Here is a 21,461-nt window from a genome sequence, read left to right on the forward strand (position 1 = left end):
ATACACAACGACAAAGATGAAGGGCTGAATTAAGAAGCTCACTTGAAGGGATAGGATTCCCAGGCTTGGGGTTGGGTGGGGCCTGGCAAGAGGGCTAAAGGGATTGCAAACTGGAATGGGGGAGGTGAGGCAAGAGCGGGGTTGGGGGGTGGGAATTAGGTCTTTGATGTGCTCACCCCCTACCTACCCACCTCAATCACAAACCCCACATACTTTAGTCCTGAAGGTACTCTGGGTCCCGGAATGGACCTCTAGGATTCCCTCAGCATAACCCTGCCCCTCGACTCACACCTACTACTGCTGCCTTCAGGTTCCCAGGCATCCCTGGCTGGCAGGATTCTCTGGGGCTGTTATATCTTGAACAGGGTCTCCTGGACCCTGGCCTCGGACTCTGTCCCTCTGTTACTAAGTGAGCGTATAGAATGAAGGAGAGCAGGTCCTGAGCAAGACTGAGAGATGACCATTGTGAGACAGATCTCACAATCTTGGATTCTGCCTTAACTTCCAGGGAAGAAGACTCACTCCGCCTCCCCACAGCCCATCTCCTCCAGAGGCCTGGTTTTTCTTCACGTTGTATAGATATGAAACTGAGCACCCATGCTCTGGGGAGAACTGAACCCCCATGCTCTGGGGAGAACTGAACCCCAAAGCCAGGAACCCAAGATCATGAACCGCCGCCTCCCTAGCAGGGTTTGAGCTGGGCGGGAACTTCCAGCCTTCTGGTCCAAGCTCTGCAGACGGGCCCTGGATGCTGTCCCTCGGCCCACGGGAGAGGCCAAGGCAAGTAGGAGCCAGGGATTCTGACTCCATGAAAGAATGACTCATGCTGAATGGCTCTGCTCCCTGATCCAGCCCACATTCCCGGGCCTTTGTTCTGACCCGCCGGGGCTCCGGCCTTAAAGGGCCAGATCTCCCAAGGCACCACCCTGTTGCAACCCCATGACCCTCGCTTAGCCAGATCCCTGATGGAGTTTCTAGTGGGCTAGGGAGAAGAATGCTATACTGCAGGATTTAGGGCAGTAAGTGGTTCTCAACCTGTGGGTCGAGACCCCTGTATTAGAAACCATACATTTACATTATGATTCAAAAATTGCAGTTATAAGTAGCAATGAAAATAATTTTATGGTTGGGGGTCACCACAACATGAGGAACTTGTATTAAAAGGCCAAAGCATTAGGAAGGCTGAGAAACACTGGTTTAGGACAGCGGATTCCATTCTCAGACCCAGCAGGTCGGGGGAGAGGGGCGGGGGGGGGGGGGAGAGGCGGGGGTTGGGGAGATAGAGACGGTAGGGTGTAGGGAATCTTTTCCTCACTTGCCAAGAACCGAAGAGATCAAAGCAATTTCCTCCAGAGTCTCACAGCCCCTCCCTCTGAGCACACCTTCCTCCCAGGCTGCAGGTCTGCTGCTGTTCCCACCTGGGGATCCCTCCATCATCTCCCTCAGATCCAGCTTCCTGTTCCTTCGTTTTGGTTTGCTATCTTTCTGTTTGGCCCAGGATGGCCTTAAACTCAAAAGCCTCCTGCCTCTGCCTCCCATATGTTGACATTATGGGCAATACCACCAGGTTCAGTACCACTGGCTTTCTTAAACTGTTCCTTGCCAGCTGTGTCTGGTGGGTTCTAGGCTATCCACTTGTGTGTATTCAGGCTCCAATCTTCAGGTTCCACAATTCTGTCCTGTCATGTGGTGGGGCACTTCCTTGGGACTGAAATATCACTCTGACACCTAGTTCCCAAGCAGCTTCTTTGAACCTCGCACGCCACCCTGTGGACACAGGAGAACTGGCCTTCGGGAGAATAGCAGAGCTTCAAGCAAAATGAAAGCGAGACCTGAATTCTGAGAGGTCCACACCTTCTAAACCCACAGTTATCCCACATCCTCTGCAAAACAGGCTCTTAAAGCAACAGCAACAAAAGGTAGAGAAGCTGGAGGTGGGACTCGGTAGCAGAATGAATGGTGTGCATGTGTGAAGGCCTGGTAACACACACACACACACACACACACACACACACACACACACACACACGAGGCAAGCATGAGAGAGAGGGGATTAAAGTTGAGATTATGATACTTTTTTGTAGAAATTTGGAATGATGTTTCCCAGCATCTCCTGCTCTTCCAGGACTCCTTAACCCCCCAAGCCCCACCTACAGCCAATGTTAAACACCTGGCTAGAGGTTTGAGTTAAGGCTCTGCCCCTGAAAGTTTTTAGAGACAGCCAGTCTATCAACTCTCAAACCAGGTGTGAGCTGCTTTTGGAAGGAGGGGCAAAGTCCTGAAGGATGGTAAGGAAGGGCTTGAGAGGGGATGGGAAACAGCTCAAAGGTGGGGGGTTGGGAGATTGGGGAGTGGGGATTGGGGGGGCAGCCCATTGGAAAATGTTATCAAGTGAGCCATCTGTTGGTGTTCTCAGAGTGATTCAGACCAGGCCTTAAGCAAATGAGCCAGGGCCTTGGCCTATAGCCTTGGGTCGGATGTAACCATTGGCCTTCCCATGGAGTCTGGAAGAGGGTACTAGATCCCCCTAGATCTGAAGTTAGAGGTGGCTGAGAGCCACCTGTGTTGGCTGTGTCTTCGGTAAGAGCAGCAAGTGCTCTTAACAGTTAGAAGCATATCTCCACCTCTGGAGTTCAGCTTTTTCATTTTCATTTTTTAGTTCTGGGAGCTCGACTTGACTTTATCGTTCTCTAAATATGAATTTTGTAAAGTAGTTTATAATTAAGACATCCATTTGTCAAGGATTTCTAGCTTTGAAACAACTCTCGACACAGCGTTACAGCCTTGGAGTTTCCCGGTCCTTCCCCAGTCAGCTTCTAGCGGTTTTAGTTATTGATACAATGTTGTCAGCCCGGCCTACAAAGCTAATCTCCTCGTGAGATCACAGCACAGGAAGGGAGAGAGGAGCATGCTGTCAGGCAGAAACAAAGGCTCCCTCCTCATCCCAAGAAGCCAGCAATCCAAGGCGGTGGGGTGGTCGCTGTTCTAGCTCAGGGCTTCTGAGAGGCTTTCCCTCGCCCCAGGCCTTGTTGTCTAACAGTTGTGTGTAGGGTGCTATTTTAACCCCTAGGCGATGACTTCAAACAATGCCACTCTCTCTGTTCTCATTTAGCTCAGGGAAAGGATAAATGTTCTATTTTCACTAGGGCCACCCAAGTGTGTTCAATTAAAACACATTTGAACCTTGTATAGATTAATTAAAATTGTGCGGCTAGGGGAAAGTGTATCCTTGTGGAGGTCAGAGTTCAAAGCCGGGTGTTTTCCACAATCACTCTTCATTTTGAGACAGTCTCTCACCAGACCCGGTGTTCCCAGACTGACGGAGATTGGCTGCAGACTCCAGAATCCACCCATCTCTGCTCCCCAGTGCCTGGCGAGCATAACAGTGTGAACTTGGGTCTTCACTTTTGCAGTTCCCCAAGCTTCACTTGATCCTCCTGTCTCTCTCTACCGCTGGAGAAGGCCAGTGGGAGACTGGGAGTGAGTCCCTGGGACGGCCCTTCTTCCTGGCTGCCTGCCTACCAGGGACTCTAACTCCTCCAACAGGCCACCTGCTGATGGACTGGCCCAACCAGTTCCAGACCAGATTGGCACGGGCTACTCAACAGTCGCCGGCAATTCAAGCCCTCCTTCTTTAAACTGGCCAATCCTAAATTGGAGGAGGAAAACTTTTTAGCGAATCTAAAACCTGCAGCTCTCAAGAAGAGATTGGATTTTTTTTTTCTTTTCCTTTTAGCCCCAGTTTGCTTTTGGGGGTGGGAAATCTCTTTCTCCGGGTGTCTGCTTTGTGTGTGTGTGTGTGTGTGTGTGTGTGTGTTTCTTTGCCTTCAAGAAATGACTTTCTGCAACTGCAGATTGTCTGCTGCTGTGGTGGTTGAGACGTCTCCCCTGCTCGCCGTTGTGCTCGGGGTTTGTCCTGCCTTTCAATTCTTTAACTGGCTGAGAAGACACAACAGTCAAGACCCCTCGTCTGTAGATTATTAGGATTACAAGTGTGTGTCACCAGCAGCCACTTGTGTTGTCCTGGGGGATCAAATCCAGGGCTCTATGCTAAGCATCCTACCAAGTGGACCACACTAGAGCCTCCAGTCTGATTTTGATGGTCATGACCAGGGCCCAATGTGAGCAGCTTGTATCCCAGCGGGTGGAGCACAGGGGTGAGTGGTGACTGTCTCTTCTAACTCACCCAGCCTCACTTCTTCCTGGTGGGCATGCTCCATCTACATTTAATAAGGAGTCCCTGTGAATCTTCAATCTCATCCCCTAGCCAAGGTTACACCTGACTTCCCCATCTCCTCTGCATTCCTATCCTACCTAAAGCTGGAGTGCACACTTCAGCTCAGAGGCTGAGGCCAGAAGATGGCGAATTTGAACTGTGCCTGGACTATACATGAGACCCTGTCTTTAAATATATGTGTGTGTGTGTAGTAAAACCAAAGCAGAAAAAAACCAAAACAAACAATTTCAAGAGAGCCTACACATGAGCCACCATGTTCAACTCCAAAACGACTGTTAGGCTATCTTGGGTATATTTATTAGTGTCTATTTTAAATTTTTCACTTACCACCCTTGTGTGTCCATCACACATGGCATGGCACACGTGTGGGTGTCGGGATGACACATGTGTGGGTGTCAGGGCAGTTTTGAGGAGTGGGTTGTTCCTTTCACCTCCAGTTCCACGCATCAAGCTCAAGTCCTCAGGTTTGGGCAGCAAGCATGAGTGCCTGTTGAGCCATCTAGCCAGTCCCATCTATTCTGAGACACGATGTAGCCCAGGCTGGCCTTATATTCGTGGTGATTGTCCTGGCTCTGTTTTTCCAATACTGTGATTTCAGATGTTACTACCACAACTGGCTTCCTTTAAAGCCCTGATTCTGATTAAACAGGCCCTTCCGTCTCAAAAGGCCTAGGTATAATTAACTACCTGAGCCTTGTGAAGATGTGAAGGGATGTGGAGAACCTATTAGAGTTATGCATGCTGAGTAAAAGAGACACCCAAACTCCCTAAAACTTATTTCTCTCATCCACCCACCACCTATCCATTCATCCATCCATCCCAGTCTATAGACCTACCCGCCCACAGTTTACCTATATCTCTGCATCCACCCACTCAGTGACCTCTCTATTCACAGCCCACCCACCCACCCACACCACACCCTGGAGACTGACTTTAGGCTGTCAGACTTTACAGCAAGCACTTTTACTCACTGAGCCACCTCATAGGCCCTTGTGTTTTGAGACAGGGTCTTGTGTAGCTCAGGCTGGCCTCAAATACCTGCTCCTCTCTCACCTCTGCCTCCTTGGCCTTCCTATTCTAGGATTACAGGTGGCCACCACCATGCCCTGTGAGACCACAGCATGTAGAGTCTTCCTGCTTCTGCCTCTTCTAGCTCCATCTGCTCCAAGCACTCTTGAGCGACTACAAAGGTCTTGCAGCGCCCCCTCTGGGATATTAGAATTAGTGAGAACAAGAACTTGCTTTTATATCTCAAAAGTAATTTTATTTAGCAGGGCAGTGGGGGTGCATGCCTTTAATCCCATCACTTAGGGTTAGGGTGAGGCAGGTGAATCTCTGAGTTCAAGGCCAGCCTCATCTACAAAGGGAGATCTAGGATAGCCAAGGCTATACAGAGAAACTCTGCCCTGGAAAACAAAAACAAACCAAATTATTTTAAAATAATTTAAAATATTAATTTGTTTCAGCAATGGCAGGAATCGAAACTATAGCCCAGGGCATGCTGGGAAGCACTATACACCGAGATACATCTCTAGTCTTCCCAAACAATTTTTAAAGTTAAGACCTTTCAACTGCTATGCATTGCTGTGTAGACGTGTTTTTCTAATAGCCCATGGTCCTTTATATGGGGGAGTGGGAAGGAAGCTCTAGGACTCCTGACCCAGGTACTGGCTAAGGTGGGGCTGGCCATGCTGGAGGAAGTGTTTTTTCCATTTCAGCCAGGTCTCAGATCTCCTTCTGTTGTCTGTCTTCATCTGATGACGTGAAGGTGTACGGCAATAGTGAAACAGATTCTGTCATGTTGCATTAGTTAGTTCAGAGCTTAGTGGTCCACAGAGGTTCCATCCACCAATCCATTCAACCAACAGTACACCCACTATCACCTCCACATCCTCCCAACCTTTCATTGGTTTCAGGTCATTAGCTGAGCAGGGAGGCTGTCACTGTCACCCAAGAGGACATTTCATCGCCTTTGGGGAGGGTATTAAAACCCCTGTATTCTTCCCAGTCCCTTCCAGCCCTTTTACCAGATTCTCTTCTCTTATAGCACAGGCACTCCATGCGCGGAGGGAACCAGCGCATAGACCTGAACTTTTATGCCACCAAGAAGAGTGTGGCAGAGAGCATGCTAGACGTGGCGCTCTTTATGTCCAATGCCATGCGGCTGAAATCAGTGCTGCAGCAAGGGCCATTCGCGGAGTACTACACCACCCTAGTCACCCTCATCATTGTCTCTCTGCTCCTGCAAGTGGTCATTAGCCTCCTTCTTGTGTTCATCGGTAAGGAGCCCAGCCTGGAGTCAGGCTTTCTGCCTTGGCGCCCCCTGGTGGTAGGAAAGGTCCCTGCATCATATGTGAAACTTCCCAGCCACCTGCTAACAGAGGGGTTACACATCTACGCCTAGGTAACAGATCCTACACTAAGGGCACCCCCAGTCCTATCTCCTCATATCCCATGGGTGGGCACTTCTCGGCAGCTGATAAATGACTGACCCTACTAGCTAGTGACAATTTCTTGTGTCCATTGTATTGGAAGTACACCTTCCCTCGTAGACGTTTTTGCATCCCAATGTCCATTCTATGAATCATCCAGTAGATGTTTCATGTGCTAGAAGACTCAAACACACTTCAGTCCAGTGACTTCATTTCTTCCTGATCGGTCTCCAAAGCCAGGTTGTCTCCAAATTCATGGGTGGGGAGAGGGAAGCTCCAGGCTTTGGCCCTGTTAGATTGACCCTTACCCACCCACCATCCACCACCACTCACCCTGATCTCCTTGTCTCCACAGCCATCCTGAACCTGAATGAGGTAGAGAACCAGAGGCATTTAAATAAGCTCAACAATGCTGCCACCATCTTGGTCTTCATAACCGTGGTCATCAACATTTTTATCACTGCTTTCGGAGCACACCATGCAGCCTCCATGGCTGCCAGGACCTCCAGCAATCCTATTTGATGACTACCTAGGTCCCAGGTGAATGAGGCAGAGGCCCAGAGGACCTCAGATCCAAGGGCTCATCAATGACTTTCTCGGTCTCTGGAGGTCAGAGTACGAGGGCTCTCTTTCCGTCCTCCCACCACCACACACACACCAAGGGGGAAGGTCTATAGTCCCATAGGCAAGGGAGTCCTTGAAGAGCTGACAGGCCTCCCAAAGTACACACACCATGGGGGATGGGATACATGTGTAAATCTCCCACAATGCATGTACCATGGATGCTGTATTGCATGCATGAGTCATGGATGTATCTGCACCTTGAATGCTAGGTTATAGGTTCGAGCCTATACACGCACACTGACTGTTGGTATACAAATGTCAGCCTCCAACAGAATCTTCACAGTTGGTGCTTGTTTATAAGCATGCCTCCCCCAACTCTCAAGTACACACACCATGAGGGCTGGCAAGCTGGTTTCAGGCTCCAACCAGGGTATTCAGAGAGTGCTGGCTTAAAGCACGGGCCTCACACAGGACATGCACCATGAGCGATGTGTTACAGGCATGAGCTTCCCACCGTACATCCACAAGCTCTGGTGTGAAGGGATGGGCCTGCCACGGCAAATAAATCATGAGGGATACAGGAGTCGGCCTTCCTCACTCTGTGCACCATAAGGGCTGGGTTATAGGGACAAGCCTCCCACAGTCAGTACACATAGCATGAGGGGGACTTAGTGAAACCTGCCCCTGAGACCTTTGCTCTGAAGGGGTGACTATCCTTCATTTCTTTTGCTGTTTGCTTTCAGGCAGTGTTTCTTGTAACCCATGCTAGACCTAAGCTTCCTGTGTAACTAAAGATGACAGGTGTGCCACACCCAGCTGGTTTTTAGGCAGACCCCACCCCCAGCTTGGGATGGAACGGAGGGCCTGTGTGGTTAGTGTCTGTTGTGGCCTGTTGGCAAGAAAAAGATGGGGCTGTGGTGTCTACTTGATGCTGCCTAACAGCACAGTAGTCAGGCATTGCTTGGTCCCCTACTATGGCAGATGAGCCAACAACAGCATCCATAATGCTCCCCCTAGGAGCAGCCTGGAAACTGCACTTCAGGGCGCCTGAATGACTCCATTCTTTACTTACATCAGCATGCGGACTGGGTGTAAATCCAGCCCAGGAGGAGCCTCATCTGGCCCCGCCCCTGCATTACCTTTTGTCTGTTTTCCCTGCAGGAGCTGGGTCTAGAGCCACTTCAGCCTTTGTCCCTGACTTGTCAGGATAACTAGCATTTCCCACAGCCTCCAGGAGAGCTTCAAGGGCTACGAAGAAACCCCTGCCTCTTGTCCACAGCACCAGAATTAAAGTGGGCCTCTTTCCTGGGTGACGTAATTGCACTTTGGTCTGGAGGCCCGAGCTGCTTCCAGCAGCAGTAACTCGGTCTGTTAAGGCAGCTCCTGCACAGCCTGCACACTCTGCACTGCCTTCTTTTCCTGTGCTCCAGGCCTCAATGTTCCCTTTCTGCAAAATGGAATCTATCTATAAAGATATCTGAAAATTCACCGAGTTAGTCTTGCTGTCTTCAGTCCAATGGGTTCTAAATCAGGCTGGTGCGTGGATACCTCATCATCTTCGTCCTCAAAAAGGCTTATTGTCGTCTGTATGGTGACAGAGGTCACTGAGTTCTGGATTGACGAATGCACACATAGCCTTTTAAAGAATCTACTATAAACATACTCCACTTTTCACACTAATGATGTCTGGTGTCTCTTAGGTGTGTTCTAATAATACAAATGTTTGGGGCCGGAGAGATGACTCAGCAGTTAAGAGCACTGACTGCTCTTCCAGAGGTCCTGAGCTAAACTCCCAGCAACCACATGGTGGTTCACAACCATCTATAATGGGACCCAATGCCCTCTTCTGGCATGCATATGTTACATGCAGACAGAGCATTAATGTACATGAAACACATTAATCTTTTTAAAAATAATTTATTTTCATCTTATGTTCATTGGTGTTTTGCTTGCATGAATGTCTGTGTGAAGGTGTCAGGTCTCCTGGAACTGGAGTTACAGACAATTGTGAGTCACCAGGTGGGTGCTGAGAATTGAGCCTGGGCTCCCTGGGAGAGTTGTTGATCTCAGCCACTGAGCCATCTCTCCAGCTCTGAAACACATACATCTTAACAACAACAAAAATACAGATTTTCACTGGTGGGAAGGTTAGTGAGCAAAAGCCCTTGCTGCCAAGCCGGAGGAACCCCATATGATGTGAAGGGAGGAGAACGGATCACTGAAAGCTGCCCTCTGACACCACCCTGCACTGTGGCATACATACACCACATACATTCTAAATGATTACATTTTTCTTTTTCTTTTTTTGAGACAGGGTCACACCATGTAATTCTGGTTGGCCTGGAACTCACTATGTAGACCAAGCTAGATTCAAACCCCAAACCCACAGTTTCACCTGCCTCTGCCTCTGGAGTGCTGAGATGAAAGGCATGCACCACTAAACATGGCTAAAAGCATTTAAGAAAAAAGGGGAGGTGGGGGGAGAAGTAGAGAGACAGCCGAGTAGTTAAGAGCACCGGCTGCTCTGCCAGAAGTTCTGGGTTCAAATCCCAGCACCCACCTGGTGACCTACAAACACCTGTAACGCCAGTTCCAGGGAATCTAATGCCCTCTTCTGGCCTCTCTGGGCACTAGGCACACAGGTGGCACACAGACACGCAGGCAAAACACCCATATACATAAATTCTTGAAAAATTTTTGCCTAGGTCAAACATAACTAGGGAGGCCAACTCACACTTGCGAAGCCTTAGTAGGGCATCTTCAACTCACACAGAAAAGATTTTCTTATGTTTATCTATTAGCCTAGGCTGACATGCTCTCCTGACGTTTCTGTGTTAGCATCCCAAGTGCTGGGATTACAGCTGCACGGTTCTAGCTTGTCTTCCTCACTAGGACGGGGGTGGGGGACTTTCTAGTTGAGACCACAACCTGGGCTGCTGAGACTAATAGACTCGGGACACTGCTGTGCCCTTCCCAAGCACAGCACAGAAAATGTCCCTTCTGCTGGCAAGCACTGAACCAGGAGTCAAGTCAGAAGGGAGGGGATGGATGGTCCTTAGCGTGTCCTTGAGCAGACAGCTGAGGGACATGAATGGCTTAGGAACACCCCTGGCTCTTCCACCCAACCCTTTCCTACCTTGATTGGGCAAGAAGGAAACAGCCGCTTGTTTTCTAAGATGCTGACTTTAATGCCCTCCTCCCTCTCCCCACCCACGGCACTTTCCTCTCTCTTAAGGCAGATGGTAAGGAGGTAACAGATGTCAGACACAAGGCACTAGACCTGGGAGGGAGGAGGCAAGCAGGGTGGGGAGGCCCAGGGGGATTCTAGTCCTTAGGACAGAACAGGAGGGCTGCAGCCACCGGCTCTGGCCTTCGAGCACAGGGCCCAAAGTTTCTGGTTTCAGAGAGAAGCCCGGCGCTCCAGCTGTTCTGCTGCAGCCTTAGCCTGCTTCCTGTGCACCTTTTCTAAAGGGCAGAGGGCCTGAGCAGGCAGGAGAAAAAGCTGCAGCCCAGAAACAGACGGCCCTGCCCTTCGGATAGCTTCAAAGAAAGGCCCGGTGGGTTCCCAGAGGGCCCCACCTTGGATGTGCCAAGCTCTGCTCCTGGCACTCAGAGCCCACCACGTGGGTCCTGCAACTCCAGATGCGGCCCTCTTGATTCACAGCATAGTGGTCACGCTCTGCAAAGTGGCCCTGCTGCATACCCACCAGCCATTTCTCACAGCAGAAAGATGGTGCCCTGACCCTCACCATCCCCCTTCACAGACTGAGCTTAATTAATGCCCAGCATTCAATGCACCACTGGTGAAGCAGCTGCAGCAGAGCGTCTCCAGCCAGAGAGGACCGGGATTATTAGTACAGCTAAGTACGCGCCATCAGGTGGACAGAAGGGGTTGCAGGCTGCTTCTTCTCAGAACTTAGCCATTTTCCAGCTTTTCCTGCCCCTGTTCTTGTCTGTCCCATACCTTGCCCTGCCCTTTATCTGAGGGCCCGGTTTCACCTCCTTATTTCTTTAGGGCTGGGAGGCTGGGCTCTCTCTGCAGGAGGGCAAGGCCACAAGGGCACTAGGCTTGCAGTATACACATTTCCTTCCCTTCCTGCCTTTCTATGTTGCTTGAGTCCGTCCCCAAGTCTCTCTTAAGTAACTGAAAGGCTATTCATGTCACCTTTGGTGATGCCTTCCTATTCTCTCCGGGTCTTACCTGGCAGGAGAGTCAAAGGAGAAGGGGCATTTCTTCTTCTTGCTTGATCTTGCTGGTTTTACACCAGCCCGTATGTCAGACACTTGGGAGAATGGGCCCTCTGCCCACCCATTCCCACCCGACACCCCACTGCAGTAGGAAGATGCCACCAGTGTTGGGCTTCCAGTCTAGAGAACTCTCTGTCTGTCCGACTTGGGTTACTGGCCCGATTGGGTTAAGGCCAGCTGTTCAGTAGCCACCAGGAGAGATGTGTGGGTTTAGAAGGCACGGGCTGGGCCTGGAGCTGGAAGTACTCTGCATGGGACCAGCACCTCAGGGTGGGTCTGAGGTCTGCAACGTACAGCTTGACCCCAGACGGTGCTGGGTCTAGACAGAAGTCTTCATTCTCTGTTAAAAAATTACCCACATTCCCCCTCCCACCCCAAATAAAATCTGTCCCATTGAAGTTTCTGGTTCACAGTCACCACTCCCTGTGAGGAGCACTGGGCTGTGGGAATGCACCTTAGTGGACAAGATGGTATTCTAAGCAAGCAGGTGTTGTCTTCCTGACCTCACTGCCCAGCATCTGTCCATCTGTCAACTTGGTGAGCAGCAGAGGAGCCTTGGCGCTCGCCTATCCCTGCATGAAGGGACAGTTCCCGGTGGAGAGGGCAATTAGTGCTGAGGCTTCAGGTCCTCAGAGTCCCTCCTCAGCAGCAAGCAGGGCACTGAGGTCAACCGCAAGTCAAGGAGCTCTAAGCGGCTGGCCCACCCGGCGTCACGGCATCTTCATTTGGCGACGGTTCCACATGCCTCGCTTGGAATGGAAGTGATGGAAGAAGTTCCTGAGGGAGAGCCGCTCCACTTCCAGGCCTGCTTGGAGAATCCTGGAGGGGAGAGGGCAGTGTGAGCCAGCAAAAGGAGGCACACAACGGTACCCAGGCAACAGGCACCCAAGAGCAACTGGGCCCCTGAGGGACCCACCCTTCCACATGTTTGTCAGACCCTGCCTTCCTTTCTCTGGTTGCTTCCCTCCAGCAAGCCAGGTATAGTGGAGCCAGCCTGCTTGGGTTGCAGTCCCAGCTGTGTGAGTCAGAGAGTTGCCTATCAAAGATGCTCTCTCTAAGAGAAGACAATAATTTTATAAATCTGTGTATTTATATATACTCACTCATCCTCTCTAATTACACACACACACACACACACACACACACACACACACACACACTCACACACGAGATGCATTTGCATTTGTAGCATGCAGAACAGTTTCCAGCACACACCAATTGCATTTACAGTATCAGCAGAGACAGGAACTGGAGAATCCGCTTTTTTCCGACTTTTTTCCTGCTCTTGTTTGTCGTGTATGGGAAATCATCCTGTGACGTAACTCAGGCTGGCCTCAAACTCAAGATTTTCTTCTGCCTCGCCCTCCTGGAAACCGGGATTACAGGTGTGGGTGCCACCCAGTGCTGGGGGTCAAAGCCAAGGTCTCACCCAGGCTAGGCAACACTTTCATCTGAGCAGTTGGCAGTGGCAGGGTCTCTTTCCAAAGAGGCCTTTACTTCAAACTGGACTGCAGCTAGAGGGAAGCAGCCCTTTCCTCAGGTGGCAAAGACAGCAGGAGGGTTAAGAACTATTTTGGAAGTCTGCATCAAAGCACAAAGCCCCAGCACAAAGGGCATATGGGACAGTAACTGCTACACTGCGCTCCCATCTGCTTCGGGGTCTTCTGGGATGTGGCTCCCTGTGACTGTTATTTGACACGAGCTCTCTGAAACTCTCCCTACCCCACCTTTAACTCTCGGTATTTCAATGTTCCCTTTTCTTCCCTCCAGAGGGAAATCAAAGCAGGTCTGGTTTTTAGGCCTTTGATGCTTTACAGGGGGAGAGAGAAGGGGGCAAATAATCAAAAAAAAAAAAAAATCAACCACCTTGCAAACCGGTTTCCCCTCTGAGAAATGGAGACAACGGCACGGAACACAGGAGTTTGGTAAGGAGGAGAAGCGAGGCCTTGGGCAATGAGACCTGCCTATTATAATAACCCAGAAGTTATTATACCTTGCTACCTGCCTCAGGAAGTAGCATTGCCCCTGGTGCCTCTGGTCTCGTTCCTTTTTCCTTCTGTGGACACCCTTCTGGCAGTTAGAGGCTCGCTTTCCCCTCTAGGGCATATCTTAAGGTTGAGACCTCTCTCTTTCCTCTTGGGAACAAACTTCTTGAAAAAGGAGTCACATGCAAATGTGGGAGAAACTCCAGTGCCACCTTCTCCTCCCCTTCCCACAGCCTGGCATCCCCGAACAGCCCTGCAGGAACACTTTCCTGACCCACCTGCTGAACAAATCCACTGCTCCCCTGAGTCCTCCCATTTCTCTCTTTCCTTTCTTTTCTGGGGGAGGGGGGATGTGGGATTGAGGTGGGGAGTGGGGGTCTTGCTGTGTAGCCCAGGCTGGCCTTGAACTTATGACAGTCTTCCTGCCTCCAGCTCCCCAGTTGGGTGGGGTTAGCAGCATATGCAACCACACTAGGCTAAGGATGCTAATGTATGAGTGGATGCAAAGGCACAACATGTGCTGGGATATGAGCTTCAGTCTGTCTTAGTTCCAGACTGTCTCTCCCTCTGATGTCAGGAGCTCCTGTCCGCAGGAATGCTGCGACACCTTCCCTAACAATGACCCCGCTAGCCAAATCATCTTCTCCTAAGTTGCTTCAGTTGGGTACTTTGTCACAATGATGGCAAGAGTAGCAAATAACACACACACACACCCTACCCCTGTGCATATATTGTATATATACATTCTTTTCTTTAGTACTGGGTTTAATACCTAGAACTGAGTGTAAGGCCACACTCATGCTAAGCAGGTGCTCTATAACCCAGCCCTCTCCTTCTTCTCTGAGACTATTACTTCTTTTCAAAACCCGCTCCTTCCTCACCTCAAGGAACCCAGACCCCCCTGGATATCCAATTGTCATTTAAGGATCCATACTTGCTTATTTTGCTGGCCCCAACTCACTCCTGACCTTTAGCCAATTTCCCAGCATCCTCTACAGCTTTCGGCCTCGCCTCCAGCAGCTATGGCTAGAAGGAACACAATCTCTGGCTGGGAGAATTCTCATCTTAGCTTGTTCTGGGAGAATGCTCATCTTAGCCTGGGGGCTCCCCTGGTCCTAAGAACATCATTTTCATTATCTGGCTCCAGGCTCTTGTTTTACCCCTGACAACACAACCAACCACTCACACTGTGACGCACAGTAGAGATACCAACCCCCTCTGCTGGATAGACAACCTGCGTGTCGGTGAAGCTAACCTCCTGAAGAGTGTACTTCCATATACTTTCTTGTGCCCTGGGAATCGGCAGCAAAGTTCTGTGGCCCTGGCCTCGCTGCCCTGAGGGCCCCTGGCACTGGAGCTCTAGCAGATCCCTAAAGGCCCTCCTCCAGGGTCACCTGTCCAGCAGCTCCCAGTCCTCCCCTCCCCAGCGGTCTCTGAACTCCTTGGTGTTCATGCCTCCGATCTTGTCCAGGTCAGACTTGTAGATCCCGAGCAGTCCAAATCCATTTACTTCCCAGTAGCCTGTGGGCAGACAAGACACCGATGAGATGAGTTGGACACTGGGATCCCACAGGCTCTGATGGTAGAGACTGGGGTGACAGAGGCAGAGAGCTGAGAGCTAGGGAAGTCCCTGACCTGTCTGGGGGAAGCCCCTCCCCACCCCCCAGGAAGACTTAAGATCAAACATAGCTGTGACCATGGCTGATGTCACAACCCGACTGTAGGCTGGCAATTAGGATGTGACCCCAGCAGCCCTTCTCATCTACTTTGTCTCTCCACCTTCCTGTCTTCCTGCGCACAGCATCCAGCACGCAGCAGATACTGTATGAATGTCAGATGACTGCATGCTGGGGGAGGACAGTGCCACCGCTCTGCCTGCTACTGTGGTTGTCAGTAGAGCCTGAGGTCTGTCCAAAGCTCAGACAAGACAGGATGGCAGGATGGGAAAGACGCTGATGCTTAGATGTGAACTTTTCCAGCCTTCGTGTTGGACGCCAAGGTCAACTATCACCTCCTCCCTATCCAGGGCAAGGCTTACCCTCAGGCCACTGTGGGGTGGCCCCACAGTGCAGCCGCATCACCATGGGGGCAAAGGCCATCTTGCCCTCCACACAGTGCTTCCGGATGGTATCAATGATTCCTGCTGGAAAGTGGATGTGCAGGTCACAGAGGAAGATGATGCTGTGTGGATCCTGGGGATAGAGAAGGCAAAGTTAGCAGACCCTTGGACCAGAGCTGGGAGACTGGAGCGACTGACAGCTCACACAAAGCCAAACACAGGGCAAATTTCTACAATCTCTTGTAGCAGGACTTAGTGAATTCAGACTCCTCTCCTACTTTCTCTTTCTGCTGAGACAGAGTCATGCTATCTTGCAAAGACTCACCTGGCATCTGTGTAGTCCAGGCTGGCCTTAACTCAGGACCTCCTGCCTATCCTCCAGAGAGCTGGGATTACAGGTATGTACCAACGCCTAACTTTTGTCCCATGTTTTATGGAGTCTGAGGGCTCTAACAATGGGGAGAACACTTCCTTGCCATTTACTTAGTTCCCTGTAGAGCTGGGTCTGCAATGTAGTGTCAAGGTTGCTCCTTGCTATGGTCTTGGTGTCTGCCAAGGGCTGTGTGATAAAGGCTTGCTTTCCAACCTGTGGTGCTATGGGAACCTGTCGGAGGTGAGACTTACAGGAAGAATTTAGATCACTAGGATATTGAGGTTCCCAGCCTCCTTCTCTTTCACTTCCTGGTGCCATGAGGTGAGCATTGTCCTCTGCCATAATTCATGGCCCCACAGGCCCAAAAGCAACAGGGCAAGGTGACCATGAACCAGATGAACCTTTCCTCAGAGCTGAAAGTGTAGCTCAGTGGAAGGGAGCTTGCCTAGCCTGCACAAGGCCTTGAGTATTGTTCCAGGCATGACGAACAGTAACAAACTTCATCTTCATTTAACCCAGTGTGCGGATTGTTTTGTTTATTTTACCCCAACTCGACACAAGCGAGGGTCACCTAGGACAGAGGAAACTCGATGAAGAAAGCGTCTCCATCAGACTGAACTGTGGGCAAGTCTGCGTGGCATTTTCATCATTCATGACTGTCGTGGGAGGGTGCAGACCACTGTGGGTGTTGTCACCCCTGGGCAGCGTGAGTTGTATGAGAGAGCAAGATGTAGGACTAGAGAGATGGCTCTCAGTGTCCAGAGGACCTGGGCTGGATTCCCAGCACCTACATGGCAGCTCAAAACCATCTGAAATGGTTTTTAATTTAAAAAATTAAAATGAGGGCTGGAGAGATGGCTCAGCAGTTAAGAGCACTGGCTGCGTTTCCAGAGGTCCTGAGTTCAACTCTTCACAACGACATGATACAGATGGCTCACAACCATCTGTAATGGGATCTGAGGTTCTCTTCTGTCTGGCTCTCTGTTCTGGCATGCAGGCATACATGCAAATAGAGTGCTCATATCCATAAACTATATAAATAAGTGAATCTTTTTTATAAAGTTAAAGCCGAGCAAGCTAGGAAGAGCAAGCCTATAATATAAGCACCTTCCTTCCACGGGTCCTGCCCACCATCCCTCAATGGTCCACCGTGCTCCAGATATGTGAACCAGTCACCCCTCTCCTCCCCAAGTTGCTTCTGGTCATGATGTTTATCACAGCAACAGCAAGCAAACAAGGGCACTCAGGTTATCTTACGACAGTAATGGAATGTGACAAGCATAGCCCTATGTCCCAACCCCTGCCCTGCCAAGCAGCGGACTGCACCTTCCAACTGTCTGTCTCCTAACTAGTCTCCTGATCACCCAAGCCCCCCTGAGGCCCCGTTACCTTCACCAGGTCTATGCCAGCCTGCAGTCCAGCAGAGCGCTCAAAGTTTCCACTCAGCTTCAGGTACTGGTAGCTGCAGGAAGAGAAGAAACGCTGGATCGGGTGTAAGGATTCAGCTGTAGGAGCCCTGAAGGGAGTTGGAAGGCACACAGTAGAGACACACAGTAGAGACACACAGTAGAGCACAGGTGGGTGCTCCTGGGTTGTGGGTAGGAGCTGGCTATTGGTACTGGGGAGAGCTGGCTGTGGCTTCTGGTTCCACTCTGAGCAGTGGTCCTGGGACATCAGGAAAGTGAAAAGCCAGCTGTAGCCAGAGGTCTTCCTTACCTCCGCAGTCTGGACCTCTTCAGAGCCATCTCCACATCCATGTCCTCACTGCTATAGTCTGTGATAATGATGCTGAAATGTGCATCTCCAGTGACTTGGGACAGGCTCTCCATATCTCTGATGAACTGCTGCACCCAGCGAGCCTGGTTCTTCACTATCCAGGTAGGTCAGGTAAGGAGAAAACAGCAAGAGTTAAGGAAGGGTGAACATCTCTCAGCACTGACCCAAGTCAGGAGTCCCATCAACCTTTAAAGGGGATAAGGCAACCACAGGAATCCATTAGCATGCAGCACAGAGACTCTAAGAAGGGGCAGGGTTCGCCAGCTACTGGGGGTTCTACAGCTCAGCTCCCTCCGCACTTTCCAGGCCTGGCCTTGGAGACAGTCTTAGGTGGGACACATCAGAGCAACCCTGGCCAGCTTTAACAGGCCTGCTATCTACCCATCTTCTCATACTGCTCATCCCTTGTCCTGCCTGGTCACATTGTTACACGTTGTCTTATGTTTTCCTTTCTCATTAGAAAGACCACACTAGGGCAGGAGGTGGGGCTCAGTGCCTTACTTAGCATGTGGCAGGCCCTGGACCACCACCATCATCATCAAAATAAATCCCACTCTGTATAATATCCTCACTCTTCTTTCCTGGACAACAACCCAAGTTGATGCTCACATCCAACCCGAAGACCTACACGACAGAAAGTACCAGCCTCAACTCAGCATCAGATCTCAGTTCCACTGTTTGCTAACCACACAACAACGTTCAATTCGTTTTCTTCTGTGAACCCAGTTGGAAGATCAAATCAAGAAAACAGACCCAGTGTTCATGGTGGGCACCAGGACCCCACCCTGCTAAGGCTTACCAGGCACAATAAAGTGGACCACAGCTCGATGGTTCCAGGAGAAACCTTGGGGCCAGCAGAGCTTGGGCTCTGGATCCTGGGCATTCAGGACATGTCTGTGACGGTTGCGTGGGCTCCAGACCAGACCCTGCAGGTTCCGAGCTTCTGTGTCCTCCCTGCCTGGGTGGTCACCTCCCCGCCAGCCTCTAGTGGACACGTACTCCGAGAGCCGTACCAGGCGTTGGCCATCCAGCAGTTCAAGCTCCAGGAAGTAGCGCCCCCCGCGCAGCCGGTCCTGGCGCTTCTCCACATTCACAATGCGCTGCAGCTGGTATCTCCTGTGGCACAGAGGGCAGCTAGAGTGAGCAGAGGGCATGTGGTAGAAGTCTGCAGGGCCAGTTGTCAGAGATCCTGGTTCTTGTCTTTGCTTTGCCATCGGTTAGCTGTAGAGGCTCATACAAGATATACAGCCTGCCTAAGCCTCGCTGCCTCCTCCGTCTAAAATGTTGCTCCTGAAGCACAATGATCATTGAGGCCTTCAAAGCACTAAGGCTCACTGTACAAGCAGTCTTGGTGATAGACTCCTTGAGATCAGCCCACATTAAGAAAAATCATCAAAATGATAGAAATTAATACACCTTCAGTCACTCTGATCATTAATGGTCTCAATCCCCCAGTCAAAATAATAATAATAATAATAATAATAATAATAATACAGGCTAATAGAATGGATTAAAATACAGGATCCAGGGACTGGAAAGATAGCTCAGTGGTTACAAGTGCCTGCTGCTCTCTTTCAGAGGACCTTGAGTTGGGTGCCGGGTGAATTACAGCCACCGAGCTCCAGAGGACCTGCCAGGCTTTTCCAGACATGGAGGGTGTCTGTAGCCACATAAACCCCCACCCTCATTGACATACCACTTAGAATAAATCTTGGGTCTGCAGAGATGAGCCAGAAGTTAAGAGTACTGGGTACTCTTCCAGAGGACTTGTATTGAATTTCTAGCACACACAGCAGCCCACAACCATATGTAACACCAGCCACAGGGGACCCAACCCCTTCTTCTGGACTCTGCAGGCGCTGTACACATGTGGTACACGGACAAAAGAGTCATACACAGAAAAGAAAAATAAGGGGAAAAATTTTTTTTTCTTTATGAGAGTTTCTTGGTGTAGCCCAGACTGTCCTGGAACTCATTCCATAGGCTAGGTGGGCCTTGAACCTAGAGATCCACCTGCCTCTGCCTCCTGAGTGCTGGGATCAAAATAAACCTTCAACAACAACAAACTCTATTCATCTATTTGCCGCCTCCAGGAAGCTCATCTCTCCATCAAACAGAGATCCTTATGGTGCAAGGATGGCAAAGGTGTTCCAACGGAACAAACCAGAACAGAAGTGCTGCTGTGATATCCAAAAACATAGACCTCAGCCCAAAACTCATCAGGAGAGACAAACGGTCACGTCACATGATTAAAGGAAAACTCCACGGAGATGATACTACGGTGTTACACACAGTCAACCACAGGGGTGCTCAACACAACACCACCCCTCAGAGGTCGATCAATGGAGAGGGACAAAGGAACCTGGAAATACATCAGGCATTTACAGTCAGCTGATCTGCAACAAAGACAGCAGAACACACCTTGTCTGCTGGACAGCTTCCTCCACACTGCGTGTGCAGAGGGATAGAACCACGCCCACAACCACGCCCACATTTCTCACCACTCAAAACTCAACTCTAAGTCTCCAGGCTTAAACATCTCTATTTAGGACCAGAAAGGAAGGTGTAACTAAAGAAAGCAGCTGGTGATGCTTCAGGACATTGCTCTGAGCAAAGGATTAGCAAGTGTGAGCCTCAAAGCACACAGGCAACAAAAAGCCAAAATGAGCAAGACCGTCAGATAGACAGAGCACACATGCAGGCGGACAGCCTCTACAGATGTGGAGGGAATCTTAGTGGAGCTACCTGTACCTGTCCAAGCAGCGGCGTGCCAGGCCTTCATGTGGGAATCGAATTCAGGCCCCTAAAGTTTTCACAGTTAATGCTCTTACCCGCTGAGCACCTCTCTACCCCAGAACAGATACCTTTTAAAGAAAACAAAGTGTACAGCCAGGCAGGATCTACAAGACTTGGTCTCAAAAAAACCTCTCTCTACTCCCCTCCCCACCCCCGCCCCCAGGTATATGCCTGTAATCCCAGAATTTGGGAGACAGAATCAGGAGTTTTGCGTTAAGAGTCTGAGGCCAGCCTCACCCTCACAGTGAGGAGTTCCAGACAAGTCAAGTCCACATATAAGAACAAAAGGCCAGGCATGGTAGCATATGTCTAATCCTAGCACTTAGGAAGAGGACACAGGAGGGACACACACACACACACACACACACACACACACACACACACCAAAGAAAATAAGCTAGAGAGATGGCAGCTCTGTGGTTAATAACACTTGTTCTTCCAGAACCTAGGTTTGGTTCCCAGCTCCCACATGGTGGCTTACAACCATCTTTAACTCCAGTTCCAGAGGATCTAGCATCCTCTTCTGGCCTCTGAAGGCACCAGGCACATACACGATGTACTTACATACATAAAGACAAACCACTCACATATATAAAATAAATAAGTCTTTTAAAAGTGGCTAACAAGGGAGCTGGAGAGATGACTCAGCGGTTAAGAGCATGGACTGCTCTTCCATAGGTACTGAGTTCAATTCCCAGCAACCACATGGTGGCTCACAACCTTCCATAAGGAGATCTGATGTCCTCTTCTGGAGTGTCTGAGGGCAGCTACAGTGTACTTACATATAATAAATAAATAAATCTTTTAAAAAAATGGCTAACAAGTACATAAAAAAATTCAGTGTTACTAATCATCAGGATAAAATCAAAATGAAACCATTTCACCCTGGAAAGACTGTCACAGCTGTCAAATGACAGAGTGGCAGCCACTAGAGAGGATACAGACAAATAAGACACGTTGGTGGGAGTGTAAGTTAGTTCAGTCGCTAAAG

The 21,461-nt window shown here is 50.1% G+C and overlaps 2 protein-coding genes across 10 annotated transcripts in view; one reads left to right on the forward strand and one right to left on the reverse strand.

The window, feature by feature from the left end:
* Positions 1-8,913, forward strand: part of Ninj2 (ninjurin 2) — a 107,152-nt gene extending 98,239 nt beyond the window's left edge. Inside the window, exons 1-4 of one of the 5 annotated variants that reach the window (XM_006506224.4) lie at positions 1,805-1,919; positions 6,285-6,516; positions 7,025-7,209; positions 8,395-8,913. In XM_006506224.4, the coding sequence (XP_006506287.1) occupies positions 6,297-6,516; positions 7,025-7,191 (387 nt within the window). In that variant the 5' untranslated portion in view covers positions 1,805-1,919; positions 6,285-6,296 and the 3' untranslated portion in view covers positions 7,192-7,209; positions 8,395-8,913. Of the gene's footprint in view, positions 1-1,804; positions 1,920-2,204; positions 2,289-3,847; positions 4,158-6,284; positions 6,517-7,024; positions 7,210-8,394 lie in introns of those variants that run through there. The other 4 variants (NM_001347432.1, XM_006506223.4, NM_016718.2 and 1 more) reach the window with 4 other exon arrangements.
* Positions 8,914-9,134: 221 nt separating this feature from the next.
* B4galnt3 (beta-1,4-N-acetyl-galactosaminyl transferase 3) overlaps positions 9,135-21,461 on the reverse strand; it is a 94,165-nt gene continuing 81,838 nt past the window's right edge. For 4 of the 5 annotated variants that reach the window (XM_006506316.4, NM_198884.2, XM_017321658.1 and 1 more), the window contains 6 exons: positions 18,474-18,790; positions 17,615-17,768; positions 17,288-17,360; positions 15,505-15,658; positions 14,861-14,987; positions 9,135-12,300 (listed from right to left, as the gene is read on the reverse strand). In XM_006506316.4, coding sequence (XP_006506379.1) covers positions 12,192-12,300; positions 14,861-14,987; positions 15,505-15,658; positions 17,288-17,360; positions 17,615-17,768; positions 18,474-18,790 — 934 coding nt within the window. In that variant the 3' untranslated portion in view covers positions 9,135-12,191. Of the gene's footprint in view, positions 12,301-14,860; positions 14,988-15,504; positions 15,659-17,287; positions 17,361-17,614; positions 17,769-18,473; positions 18,791-21,461 lie in introns of those variants that run through there. The other variant, XM_006506318.4, reaches the window with a different exon arrangement.

The sequence above is a fragment of the Mus musculus genome, chromosome 6 (genome assembly GCF_000001635.26).
Source record: "Mus musculus strain C57BL/6J chromosome 6, GRCm38.p6 C57BL/6J".
NCBI classification, from domain to species: domain Eukaryota; kingdom Metazoa; phylum Chordata; class Mammalia; order Rodentia; family Muridae; genus Mus; species Mus musculus.